The sequence below is a fragment of the Agelaius phoeniceus genome, chromosome Z, assembly GCF_051311805.1.
Source record: "Agelaius phoeniceus isolate bAgePho1 chromosome Z, bAgePho1.hap1, whole genome shotgun sequence".
NCBI classification, from domain to species: Eukaryota; Metazoa; Chordata; class Aves; order Passeriformes; family Icteridae; genus Agelaius; species Agelaius phoeniceus.
Window position 1 is genome coordinate 21,975,261 of NC_135303.1, and position 14,715 is coordinate 21,989,975.

Consider the following 14,715-nt stretch of genomic DNA (forward strand, 5'->3'; position numbering starts at 1 on the left):
GAATATAACCTCCTTAAAGGCAATCTAATTCGTGGGAATTGCCGGAAATGCTATGGCTTTTGATCAGGCTGAAGAAATATGAATGATTCATAATTTATTATATATATATATAATTTCTTCATAATCTGAAGAAATTTTCTTTATAATCTGACTTTTATGATAGAAAATATTTGTAATTTTTAGACTTGACATCACACTTCAAAGGGAAATGGTTTTGATCATGAGTACTGATGTGGGAAGTTTTGCAAAAAACGTCATGAAAGAGAAATAGACACTGGCCTTTGTGATTCTTGCTATATGCTAAAGAAATCTTAGGTTTTTTTCTATTACAAACATCTAGAATTTAATAAACTGACATTGTGACTAACACTTTAAAATTCCCATTTGTGAATTGACATTTACTTTTTCAAAGGCTTCTATATTTTGTCCCATAGAATTAATTATGACTATTTTGTATCTTGTATTAATAGCAAAGACTTAAACATAGCTAAGTACTTTTGGTACTCTGTCACTTCTCCCCTTGGGACGCTGTTATAATATACCACCCCTGTAAATCTGAAACTGATCTCTTCCACAGATTAACTGGGACATTTTGGGACCCAATTCAGAAGAGATTTTGTCTCCTCTGAATAATGACATTGGTGACCCTGTGAATGGAACATTCTATTTTGAAGAAGGAGAAGGAGGTCTGAAAACAATTAATCTGCAAATCTATCCTCATGAAGAAGTTGAAGTTCAGAAAACCTTCATTATTCGACTGAGCCTTATGAAAGGTGAAACAGAAATAGACTCTAAGGCAAACAGCATTACATTAATAGTAAGTTATTATCACTTCTCTTTCTTCAGAGATTTCTATTGATATTGGTATTTATAAATGCAAAGCTTTTAAAAATTAATCCCAATGATTACTTAGTCATTTGGCTTTTTTGACCTTTGTACTATTTTGATATATTATGTTCAATTCTGAAAGAAAAAAGGGCAGAGAATCTATCAGTAAAAATTGGAATAAAGTGGTGAGCTGGCCCTCCTATTTGCAGTTTTCTATAGTTCTCTTTGGAGAGAGCATGGATTGAGCCCACATTTCTATGTGTCAATATGTTTATCATCTGTTGTGATTTAAACCCAGCTGGAAATTAAACCCCACTCAACTGCTTCCCTTCCCCTACCCTCTCTTTTGAGAGGGTGACAAAAAGCAGCTTCTGAGTCAAGATAAGAGAAATTTACTTGAAAACACCAAAGAGATGATGGACAAACTCTCCAGGCTAGACCACTTGGCCTGCACCAACCATCATGTGTGTGTGGTAGGTAATAGCGATCTGGACATGCCCACACAGCACCAGGCTCTGACCCCTCAGAAGTTACAAATAGGACATTGTCACTCTTGACGTCTCTTCAGAGGAAGGGAGAAAGTCTGGTTTCTCATAGTACTAGAGAAATGCAGATGTTTTTGAGAGTTATCACAGACAAATCAGTGCTCTAGAGATACTGCAACTAAGGAAATATTTATAAAACTGCTGTAAGAAGCCCTCAAAATAATCTCCCCTGGAAATGGTATGTTTTTTTTATTATCTGGTCTGAAAGACATTGATGGAATTAGCTCTTCCACAGTCCGCTTCAGGAAGTCATGTTGCCCCAAATTCTTTTTGCAGCTAATGGTTCATGGAGATGGATGTGGATGAGCTCTCTCTCCCGTAGTTCTGAGTTTGCAAACTCTTAGTATTAGAAGAGTTTCTGTATACTAATTCATGGTTGCCTGAGCATTTTCTGCTTTAGAATCAAAATACTCAGATGTAGCATTTGAAATAAAACTTTGTTCTTTTCCTGCTTGGACAGGAGAACTGAAAACTGAAAAGAGACATTCAAAATTTTCTCTGCTGTTTTTGGAACTAACAGATATGTGCCCTGTAGCATCTAGCAGTGAAAATATCAGTAGGTTCAATGAGAATACAACTCACACTACATTTCTAGTTTTTTAAATGTTTGTTTACCTTTTTACAGATAGAGAAGTTTGGTGATCCAAATGGAATTGTACAGTTTGCTCCTGAATCATTAAAAGAGAGTAATTTTGCAGAACCCTCAGGAGACGAAGGGCCACAAAATATTACACTGTTTGTCAAACGAATTCAAGGCATTCTGGGGAACATAACGGTATTCTCACCCTTTTCCTAATAAACAATGTAATCTGAAATAATCCTTGATGTTGATGTATGGAAAAATATCTCATTCTGTGCCTTTCAATTGCTTGTTTCTCAAATTATTTTTTTTTTATGTTGCCTTTTAGACTGAATTTAGGAAGGGCTTAGCCCTGGTACTTGTGGTTTGGAGAGTAAAATTCAGTCTTCCCTGGTCAGGGGAAATAAAAGAAAAACAATACTGCTGTACTGCTCTTGCTTTCTTTCTCTCCCAGTTTGCTTTTGATGGAAGAATAAGAGACAGTACTTTCATAGTGACAGTGAGTTGTCTTTGATATCATCGCATTTTACTTTTTTAGACAGAATCAGACTTCCTCAGAGTTTTCTGAACCACCAATGACAAAGCATTGGTTTTTACCTAAAGTTTAGGAGTTTTAACAGGAACTCATTTAATTTAAAATAAAGTGATCAATTAATAGAAACATCTGCTGTGTTTAATGAGAGTTAATTCCTTTCTTATGTGAGGAATACTGCAAACAGAAAAAACAGCAATGGTATTTTGGTGAGAAAAGAGAAATACTTTTTGAAAAACGTTCCTAAATTCCACATAGTTTTACATAAATCTTCTGAAACTAAACAAAGGAAATATTTATATTCTTAACACTGTTAATGAAATAATACACTCTTTTGAAAGATAGTCTGTGTGATAGGATATTCTTCCTAGGCATACCTAAAACAATTGTTATTTTACCCATTCAAAAGCAGTCTGTTCCATATCCTGTCTATACTGAATCCTGAATTTGCAAGTTTCTGACTTTGGAGATTATTTTTCTTTCTTTTATGTTTTGCATTTTCTATACTAATTTCAGGTTTACTGGGAAATATGTAGTGAATCTGACATCACAGGTGACTTTCTTGAGACAGAGGGATCTGTTGTCATTGCTGACCAGCAGAGTACAGCTGAGATAATTATCTACCTGTTACCTGATGATGTTCCAGAACTGGATGAAAGCTATGAGGTACAGCTGATATCAGTGGAAGGTGGAGCAGATTTAGACCATGAGAAAGGAGTTTCAAAGATCACAGTGTTTGCAAATGATGATCCTTATGGAGTGTTTGCCCTGTACTCTGATCAGCAGTCAGTATTGGTAGAAAAAGCCCTGGATCGATATGTTCAGATTAATGTGACTCGGCATGCTGGGGCATTTGGAGAAGTGATGGTTGAGTACCGTGTCATATCCCTTTATGACAAAGCACTAATTGAACCCGAGAATGAGGTGGGATTCCTTACAATAAAGGATGGTGCCAGCTTTGGAGTAAAAAGAGTGCCAATAAGCAACCAGGTGTGTATTACTCTTTTAGCTTTCATGATATCTGTTGTTTCCATTTGTTTCATCACGATACAAATAAGATAAAAAACTCTCACTAATATCAACTGTGAAGAAGCAGAAAAGAGAGCCTTGGTGTTACGAATTTCCTCTTTATGGAGTAGAACTGGATTTGAAAATCAAATTTTCTGACAGTAATTGCAAAATCATTGTTATGGATGTGTTCAAATAGTTTAAGTTTCCTTACATTGTTGTTTTGTGTTACTATGAGTTCAACATCTTATTATTATATGAATGCAAATATTTTCTTAAGTTTCTTTGGATTGTAAATAGTGATCTGTTATTTGTGACCAATGAAGAAAAAGATAGATATACCTGCAGTCTCCTGTGTTTCCTTATTGTTTGTCATTTTTATCACAGTGTTACATCCACTCTTACATTCTCTTACAACCATCTTAAATATTTTTAATCCTAAGGATTAAAATCAAACCAAAGGTGGCCAGTGTGTCAAATGCAACTTTTTAAAATGGCAATAGTTGCTTTACAAACTCCTATTCCAGCAAGATGGCTTAACTGTAATTCTTTGAGAAACATAATCAATGAAACACTTGTCTTGAAAATACTTTGTATGTAAACAAACAAGAATCTGCAGGTTGCTTTTTAATTATTTGCACTGTTGGATAATATTTTTAGTGGAATTAAATTTCTACCTTTTTAATGAAATTCTCTCTCTCAAAGGCATTTATTTTACTGGGCTCGAATTTTACTCTGGAACTTACTAATGTAAGCCTGGTTAGGGGAAGTGCCAAGGATGTGCCTAAAATATTAGGAATAGCAAAGTCTGCTGTGCTGCTTATTCCTGAGGAAGCTGCCAATTCACAGGTCAGTAGCCTGGTTGTGATGTCATGTTCCTACCACAGAAGAAAGGTACACTTCACTGCAGAAGATACCTGTTCTAAGAAGTCAGTGAAGTTTTCATTGTAATGAATATGATGGTAGAGATCCTTCCTGTTATTACTTGCACTGTATGTTTTTCTTTTCTCTGATAAAAATTCTTATAGAAACATTTTAATACAATTGGAAAAGGCCTCTTCATATGTAAAATGAAAGTAGTGTAAGTATTTACATGAAAGTAGTGTAAGTATTTACATGAAAGGGGACTTAAAGGAAAATAAGTAAATCTGGACAATGCTTCCATAAGTACTGCAACCCCAGAGTAGAAAATAGCATGAATTCAGTATTATGCGCAAAAAGACATGGAATATATGTTGGGTGTTAATGCACATGTCCGTAAATTTGGTAATCATTGAGCGATGAATTTTCCATTTATCTATTTCATATGAGAATGAGAAAAGATAATTTTCCTACTTTGATACGGTATATATGTTACCATTACATTTTATTTATGTCAGGCAAAGGCATGATGAGGTTTTAACTCTTAAATTTTATTGAAGTTTTTATTTAATGTTTTTAATTATCTTTAAGAATTATTGTAGTTTTTAATTTACAATGAAACTTAAGTCAAATAGTCTTTCTGAATACACTGTTTTCAGAAAGACTATTGTATACCATATACTACTATATATCCATTTATCATTGGTTTTTGAATATGCAAATTATCTTCACTCCTATTTGCTGGTCAGAGAAAAAGAAAAGTAGATCACAGTAGCAGGAATAATTTTGTGTACAGTGTCATGTGGTAGCAACTTGCTTTTCACTGGATATATAATTAATAACTTATTTTAGACCTAATTATATGTATATATCTATATATGTGGAGAAAGAGTAGTACAGTTAATACCTGTGAGCCCTGAGGGCAGGCTTGATTTATTTTTCTGCTAAACAAGAGACACAGATTGTATTCACTGTTTCCAGTACTGAAATGTCACTCATTCATGGTCCTTTTCCCTGCAATCTAATTGCCTGAAATCTAAAATTTGCAAGTATTATTAAAGAGTTCATATGAGCTCTTTCAAAAGAGCATATTTATATGTCCGTAGATAAATGCACATACATTTATGTATATGCGTCCATCCTTATTGTAAGATGCCCATTTTACAAAAGTTACTATGCTTTCACATATGTTATTGTCCATTTTTTATTCCATTTTCTGATAAAATCTACTATGTTTTCACAGGTTGGCTTTGAATCTGTGATATTACGACTTACAAACATTGTAGCAGGGACAGGCCATGCTGTCATAACCAGAAGAGGAGTTTATGGCACTGTTATAGTTAGCTGGACTTCAGGATGTCCACCAGACCTGGTCACTGACTCTGTTAAACTAGGCAATATTACTCCTCCATTTGGTGAGTAATTGCTGAAACAAGTTAAATACAGCTACAAGGACAACAGCTATGACAATTGCCTAAGTGATGATACCACTTTTTAGTTATTTGTACCTCTGCATGTTTCCATTATTAATGAAGAGTCATTAGAATGAAATCGTGTGATCCAATTTTTATCTGTAAGGGACATATTTACTTTATGAGAAAAAAACAACTTTTCTTTATAGACACAATGCTATGCCCCTGAAGGACAGTTTTCTATAGGAAAGACCCTTATCATGAAGATTTCTTTACCTCAGTGAAATCGAATTGTGACTAAACTTCCTATGTCAGTGTGTTTCCAGGTAAAAATAGAATTCCTGTTTAGTGATTTTGACTGTCTCAATCATTCTCCTTTCAGGTACTGTTGTATTTTCCTCTGGGGAGGAAAGTAAAGTGATTTCATTTCAGGCTACTCCAAGCCTAAATAAATCTGAGATATTTGCCATCACTTTAACAGCAGTGCACAGCAATGTGTCTGGTGGGGCTCGCCTGAGGTAAAGATATTATTTACACTTTTGAGTTGCACTGATGCTGTAAGAATTATGACATGTATGGGGGCACATATCTCATAAAAATCCCTATTAAATTATAGGTAGTTAGCAAATTGGAATTCCTTCTTTGATAATTTCTATGTCTTGTCTCACATGGAAAAAAATGTCAGTACTGAAGATCTGATCTGTCTGAAACTGAGGCTTTTCTTCAATTCCTGTCTGTTTCCTGGCATTGGGATCTGAGGTACCTAGAACGTGTCTAGAACAATGGATACAGTTAGGTTGAAGAACGAAGATCAACAGTTTTAACCAGAAAGCTGAAGAATAAAATAAACTGTCAATTTTCAGTGTCCCTAAATATCTATATTTAGAAGATCTTAGATGACAACCATTATTTAAAAGAAATCAAATGAAATAAGAAATGCTCTGAAAATGACTAATTTATATTAACCCCCTTTTTATTCTGAAAAATTAAAACATTACAATCAATGTAGTTTTTTGGCTCACTTAAATTGTTATCTGTTCTTCAAACTATTTTGACTCTTCTTTATTGAAGATGAAAATGTATAAAAAATGGGCATGGAATGACACTGTGGCACTGTAGGGAGAAAAGTATTCACCATATTAAAATTGAACTGGCAAATCTGAAGGAAGTCAGGAGTGAATCAGATCCCTAAATTCCTCAAACAGACTCTTTCTCCTGTGTTTGTCCCTCCTATGAACTTGAGTCCTCAAGCACATACTTACTGTGCAAGTCAAATACCTTGAGTGTATGAGAATAACTTTTCCTAGAAAACTTAAGACTGCATCCCGTATCAATTACTTTGAAGGTTTTTTGGCTTCCTAAGTGGTGGAAGGGTCTCATCTCTTAGCCAAATCCACTTACTGTAATCGTGCCTTTTGGTAGCCTCTGGCATTGAATAATGGTTAAGTTCTAGAGATAAAGGGATGACACAAGATTCAGCAGAGTCAGTCTAATATTTTGTAATAAGAAGGGAATATATTTAATATGAACAGAGTAAACCTTAAATTGCATTGATAACAAGACTCAGATCTGAAAAAAAAAAAAGTATTTTGGGTAATATTGTAAAGAGGCAGTATTTCAAAGCCGCACTGTATATTTTAAAATAACTTCCTGTCCTTCTCTAGCTTCCTGGCTAAAACTGTAAATCTGCTAGCATCTGTCTACTTCACAGCTTGCCCTTGGTACAGGAGGTTTGTTCAGTGTTTAAAACTGGTATTACTTGTAGTGGCTATATTATATTCCTGTATTATGTTCACAGTAGGAAGATCTATTTTCCTTTGCCTCTCCATTTTGTCGGGAAGACCATATTTTATGTATCCCATCCCATTTACTGAGTATCCCATCCTGACTTAGGATGCATTAAGCATGAGGAGGGCTGCTCTAACACTACAAAAGCATTTTTTAGAGAACTTCTTTATGTCTTGCTTTGTATGATTTCTATTTCTTCTCTCTAACATTGCACATTTTTTAATCTGCTTTCTTACAGCCATCATTGATTGCTCGCTGAAAATTATTATGCTTGACTGTTCTGCTTTTTATTACTTGTATTTCTCTCTCAATATGATATTGTTTCTGTTTCAGATCAGGATTTACGATAGCTAAAATTGAGCCAATGGGGATCTTCCAGTTTGATCTTAACTCAAGATCAGTTTCAGTTGAAGAAGATGTTCAGGTAGTCAGACTATATGTCCAAAGATTGTTTGGTTTTCAAAATAATCTTACTAAACTGACATATCAGACCATTCCCGGAAGTGCCAAACCACTAGAAGACTTTATACCCATCTACAATGGAGAGCTTATGTTTTTACATTTTCAGACAAATGCGGTGATAGAAATATCAATAATTGATGACACTGTGTCTGAAATACAAGAATTTTTTTTTGTAAACTTGACTTCTGTGGAAATTCTGGATGTTCAACCTGCAAACCTTGACTGGAGTCCCCGTTTGAATCTAGCTTTCAGTGTTGCAACAGTTAATATCCTGGCTAATGATATTCATCATGGAATACTAAGTCTGGGGCCAGAGTTTATTTATGTTGAAGAAGATACAAACAACAATATCTCCAACACAGCAGTGCTTCAGATCAGAAGGACCAAGGGATTTACTGGTGATATTAAAATTACTGTTAAAACCTTTGGGGGAGTGAGTGCGCAGAGTGCAGTAGATTTGTATCCTTTTGGAAATGTTTATGGAAAATCAAACTTCACATGGGCAATGGAAGGAGAAGATTTTGAAGAACAGACAATCTCTCTGACTTTGCTGGATGGAGAAACTGAAAGCCAGGTGTCCATAAAAATTTTTGATGATGATGAGCCTGAAGGACAGGAATCATTTTATGTTTTCCTCTCAAATCCTGAATATGGAGCTCAGATTGTGGAAGGAAAGGATGAACATGGATTTGCTGCTTTTGCAATAGTAATTATTGCAGGTAATATTATTTCCTCCAGGAAATGAGTAAATATATTTGAATTAAATAACAGTAAATAACTACATGTTCTCATAGCAATTTTCATGTAAAATTGGAATTCTATATGATAATAAGCAGGGTATTCTATTCCTAAATCTAACGTTTTCCAGATGAGAGGAAGCATCTAATGCACAAAGCCCCCTTAGCATCCCTTAGCAGTGTAACTCAAAATACATCTATAGGTGCTGCTTATCTCTGTTCTTGTCCTTTCTGAAGGGAGAAGACTGAGTGAAACACGTGGTGGGTCAGAGACAGTGATGACCACACACCTGATTTCATGTGGCAACAGAGAGCATTTAATGGTTCAACCCCTCTTTATAAATGGGGTATTGCTGGATAGCTCATTAGTCTGATCTTTTAACATGGCCCAGGTCCCAGACAAGTGAGATGTCTGCAGCTTAGGATGGAACGTAATCGGTTGAGGTTCCTGTCTGTCAACCCAGGGGCCAGTTTATGAAACTGGCTGGTTTCTTATTTATATCTGAATTAATTGCCCAGTACAAGCCAGCTTGTACTATGGGATACTGTGACCTCTCCTCCTTCCTTTTTTTATTAAAAATTGCAACCTGCTCTCTGTCACCCTGTCACAAGGGCCCTTTGCAAACTGGGTGACAGAAGGTAGGATGGGGTTAATTTGCATGAGGCCACGTATCACTGAAACTTCAGCCTTCATGTCTAGGAGCTGTTCAGCTAGAACTACTAATATTCTTTCAGGCTAACATATCACAGGCTATTTTCTTTGAAGTTACAACTTATCTCTAAAAACAAGAAACTATTTAACTGGTAAACCATTTAATCCTTAGAACTGTTAGAGAAAAACCCAACTACTAGAAAAACAATCTGTAAACAGAAAAAACAGTTTGTAAACAGGAAAAGATTATTTGCAAATGAATGAAATCCTTATATGAACTGTCACTTCAAGAGTCCCATATTTCCATGAGGTAGGTGATCAGTTATTACATGGTTACACAGCTCTGTGATGTCTGTTGAGAGGTCATCAGGAGGATGTTGCCTGTGATTCCAAGCAGAACATAGTGCAGGCTTGATAAATTTGGCAGGTATCCAATAGGTCCCATGATCTGTTGAAATGCTCTCATGTCTCTGTCCCTAGGTAATAAGATCTCAAGGACCACCCCCCCTGCCATGTATTGGTAAGGAGGTCTCTCACCATTTCCTTGGGTTTGGGCAGCTAAACATCACAGGATGATGGTAGCGATAAGAAGTAATTTAAGTTAACTAGGTTTTGGCCTTTTCTAATACTGATATATGCTTGATTGAAAGACATGAGATAGCACCCAGGACTTAAAGGGGGGTATACATTCATCCCAACCTTCTTCCCCTTTTCTTTAATAACTAAAATAGGAACAAAACATGGACTATTGAACAATATTAATAAGGTGAGACTTAGAACTGCATATATGTTTTACTATAGGTTTAGCTTTTGCAAAGTTTGCACAGAATCATCTATATTTGATTGTATATTTTTCCTTTACCAGCCAGGTTAAGGGCTTGAGCAGGGCCAAGAATTTGGTTGGGAAAGGTTTTCTCTAATTATATTTTAGAAAACAAGCCTGTATTAGTATCCACTGCAAAAATTCTTTAACATGAACAACTTATGAATAATTAAAGAAATATAGGCATTTTAATTTTTGTCAGTTATTATGGTAACTGTGCAAACAATATACTTTTCTTCCTTTTGTTAGGAGTTAGAAATTTGTTATTGACTTCAATAGGTGAGTTTTAGCTTTTAAAATTATGACAGGTGGCAAATTTTCAGTTTGAAAACTTTGCAACTGAAATTGGTTTATGACATTATTAAGTCAGTATTTTTGTGTTTGCTTTAATGAATCTAGAATGTTAGAATGAACAAATTATTTGAGTTTTTCAGGTTGATCTAGCTTGTATGCTGCTTGTATTGTGTATATAATTAATATGAATAAACTTTGTATTATAAATTCTAGGATATATTTAATAAACAGTAGTCCATATTTGAAACATAGATAGACATAATGCCTTCCTAATAACTGTAACAGAATTGGTTAACAGAGACCTATTAATTTTGGTTTCAGCATATGGAAACAATAATAACAAATATTGTACTATGAATTCTAGAACATATTTAGCAAATAGCTCTGCATATTTGTAACCTTTGCGAGAAATCTTTATTACAACTGCAATAGAATTGGTCAACATAGTTACATTATATAAGTCAGTTTTAACCTTAGCACATGTAAATATATAGTCCTCCCTTTTGGGGAAGGGGCTATCAAACTAGCCTGATCTTCTCCTTCATTTAATATCAGTATGTAAGAGTCTGTAGAGTATAAGAACCTTAGTAGAGTTAAAGCAGTAGCAGGCGGGGTGGCTGTGGGGCTCTGCTGAGTTATGTTGGCAAGAACTCAGCACTGCTTTGCCCCGGCCCCCCACGTGCAGCTGGGCCACTCGCTCTCTGGAGGAGGCGGCCCTGGTGCGTGTGTGGCAGTGGGGTGTGCCAACATGGTGGCATAGGGCGCAGCTGGAGAGGACACTACGTGGTCTGGCCCTACGCAGTGGGGCAGCATTGTGTGTCCCCCCAAGGCAGTGGCATAGTCCATCCCTGCGCAGCAACTGGGTCTAGGCAGTGAGAGGGTGGCTCTGGGGAGCATATGACGCTGTGGGATGGTCCCAGGATCCTCAGCTGTTACGATGGTGAGGCTCGACCCAGGACAGCAGTCTCATGCAGTTGTGTGGGTGCCTGGCACCGCACAAAAGGCCTGTGGTGTGGCCACAGGGCAGCTCAGCCCAGTTCAACAGTTCTGTGTAGGCACGGAGCATCCCAGCACTGCCAGATCTGCACAGTTCGCCGGGGCCGTAGCAGACTCCATTACTCCATGTGGCTCGATTGTGTAATCTGTCTTGCCACCTCCCTGGGCATTGTTGGCAGCCATAGCACGGGCAGTCCCCAGATTCTCACCATTTGCCAGGATTCCCCCACTCCCCGGGGCAGGGACAACAGTTGTGGCAACTGGCCACAACTTCGCAGTGGCCAGTTGCGGTCCCACTGCAGCAGGACACGTTCTCGCAAAGGCTGGGGCCATGTGAAGCCGGCGCAGCAGGGCACACAGAGGTGGCTGCACTGTCGCCCAGCGCAGTTTGGCCATGCGGCATCTCCCTCCCACCTTGCCTTGTGGGGGAACACCCCACCAGCAGCGCGTCCCGGAGTGGGATGGCCCCGTGGCTCTGCACAAAGGCAGAACACCCGGTCAGCGTATTGTCCCTGTCTGGGGCATCTTTTCAGCTCCCTATGGTGGTTTCATGGTGGTCTGTGTCCGCTTTGCCCGTCCTCCTTCCCGCTCATTATTTAATTGTTCTAATAAGTCCAGGGTGATCCTCCATGGCCTTTTAACATCCATGGCTGTGTCATCACCAATGGAGGCTGCTGCAAGTATATTTCGTCCAGCCTGCTCCCAATTTGATAAGCCTAATGAGGTCCCTTCAGACACATCCAATTCATGGCTTTCGCACCATGTGAGCAGGGCTAGCAGAGCCTGCTTGTCATTACTAATCCCTCTTTTTATGAGAAAGAAAGTCCATACCTTCAGAATGGGGTCTTCTGGTACAGAAGTTCAGGCACCCATAGTCCCAGTTGTGATTCCAATCCACAAAAATGGTGTTTGAAACCATGCAGCACACTCTGCTATCTACCACTGAGATCTTGTAGCAATTTTCCATTGAGTGTGGTAATTCCACCGCTATACTGCTGTCTCTCCAGCTTTCTCCAGCTATCATGCCATTTGGATTGCTAGCCTTTACTGGCTTTCTCTGGCTATTACGCCATTTGGATTAGTGGCATTTACCAGCTTTCTCCAGCTATTACACCATTCAATCTCCCCTGCTCCTTGTGCAGAAAATGCCTGATTTGCATCATGTCGTGGGCACCACATGTAACATGTGTGTGGTGGGTCAGAGACAGGATGATCACACACCTGATTTCATGTGGCAACAGAGTGTTTATTGGTTCAGCTCCTCTTTATAAAGGGGGTATATCTGGATACTCATTGGTCTGATCTTTTAACATGGCCCAGGTCTCGGACAAGTGAGATGTCTGCAGCTTAGAATGGAATGTAATTGATTGAGATTCCTGTCTGTCAGTCCAAGGGTCAATTTATGGAACCAGCTGGGTTTCTTAATTATATCTGAATTAATTGCCCAGTACAAGCCAGCTTGTACTGTGATATACTGTGACAGCTGAGCATAACTGTTTCTTTAAAGATGGAGTAGCATTGCAGGCTCATTTGGTGTTTTGCTATTTTCCTTATTCCTGGGATGTGAGATTCCCATCTCAGTAGATGTGTGACTTCCAAATTCAAAGAATAAGTGGGATACTTTATGCTACAGACTTGTGACTATGAAAAGAGTCATCAAGTAACTTATGGTATGAAAATAGAAGTGTCCAAGAAGATCCTGTTATAGAACTGCTGGGCTTCCATTGTTATTTCACAGTATTGTAAAAATGATTTCTCACAGTACTCCAGTGCTGCATTCAGACCAAAATATTTTCTAAAACTGTAAATACTGACCACTTATTGACAGTTTATGGCACAAAAAGATCACTGCCTTTTTTTCCTTTTTTTGCTTGGTTTGTTTCTAAAGACCAGATGATTTGTATTGTGCCACTTCAGGTACTTGCTTTCTCAGGATCCAGAATATTTTAAGCTTCTTTTACTTTTTCTTTTACCTGTTTTTTTCTTCTCCTTTTCCTAACTTTCTCTATGAAATATGATTTTGAAAAAGAAAATGTCATGGGACATTTGAATACAGGAAGACATAGTTCCTACTGAGACCATAAGATTACCTAAAAGAGGAGAGACATAAAAATTTACTGACCCATTATTTAAATAATACATTATGGCAGCAGTGCTTGATGGGAGACAGTGGGCATACGTTGAAATGAGATTTCATTTGAGCCTGGGCATTTTTTTCTATTGCGTACAGAGAGCCAGTGGCACGGGTTGCCTGGGGAGGTTGCATGGGCTTTCTTAGTCCCTGGAATTTTTTCAAGCCCCAGACCTCTGAGACATATGGTCTGGTTTCAGAAATAATTAAGGTTTGAGAAGGGTGTTGTACTAGAGACTTAAAGGGCCCTTTTAACCTGAATTATGTTGGCATTCTGTCAGGTGTATTTCATATACCTTGTATTTTTAATTTAAGTCTTTCTCTTTTACAATGGATGGAGTTTGTACAAAGTTTGTACAAAGTTTGTACAAATTCTAGGTTAACTCAGTTTAGTCTAATCAAGAAAATAAGGTCCAGCATTACTGGAGTGTTGTGTATTTAGATAGTCTTAAGAAATCAGTGTGGGTATTGAGAACTAAGATTAAACTGTATTGCTGGATGAGTGTAGGAAGCAATCAAGATCATATACAAAACTAGATCATATTAAACAAGTTATCTTTATGTGAATTATCTGTAAAATTTACCATGGAAGTAACCAGTGCCCTGGGTATTTATGTTAACGGTCACGTTGCTCCACCCACACCTGTGAGGATAGGCAATGACTGGAACAGGTCAGCATGGAAGAAAAGTGGGTGACAGGTCTTAGGTGGAAAATCCGAGGGTCCTTTATTCTTCTGCCGCAGTAAGAGGAGTGCTCCCAAATACAGCCAAACACTTAAGACCTGGAATAAGGGGTGATCCCTATTTATATACACTAACATGGAACATTCTAGCAACATTATAACCAATCATAACCAGGCAACATTACCCATATTAGCATGGTAACTTTCATGATCCTGTTCAAACAAACTTAATCTCTCCCTAACTTGAAACAATGTCCCTGAATTTAGGGTGTAGCTTTCCATGGTGTCAGGTTGATCCTGGCTATGGTTGGCTAGCTGGCCAGCGCAGGCCACTGGACCTCCACATTTAACTGCAGAAGTATGTGTATAGACATGTGTTATAA

At 37.7% G+C, this 14,715-nt stretch overlaps 1 protein-coding gene across 11 annotated transcripts in view; it reads left to right on the forward strand.

Annotated features, from left to right (window-relative positions):
- The window catches only part of ADGRV1 (adhesion G protein-coupled receptor V1), a 282,393-nt gene that overhangs the window by 108,332 nt on the left and 159,346 nt on the right, over window positions 1-14,715 (forward strand). For all 11 annotated transcript variants that reach the window (XR_013180133.1, XM_077172043.1, XM_077172048.1 and 8 more), the window contains 7 exons: window positions 578-817; window positions 1,999-2,148; window positions 3,002-3,475; window positions 4,199-4,342; window positions 5,598-5,769; window positions 6,149-6,284; window positions 7,888-8,735. Coding sequence is in view for 10 of the 11 variants with exons in the window: in XM_077172043.1 (XP_077028158.1) it covers window positions 578-817; window positions 1,999-2,148; window positions 3,002-3,475; window positions 4,199-4,342; window positions 5,598-5,769; window positions 6,149-6,284; window positions 7,888-8,735 (2,164 nt within the window). In the remaining variant the exon portion in view is untranslated. The remainder of the gene's footprint in view (window positions 1-577; window positions 818-1,998; window positions 2,149-3,001; window positions 3,476-4,198; window positions 4,343-5,597; window positions 5,770-6,148; window positions 6,285-7,887; window positions 8,736-14,715) is intronic.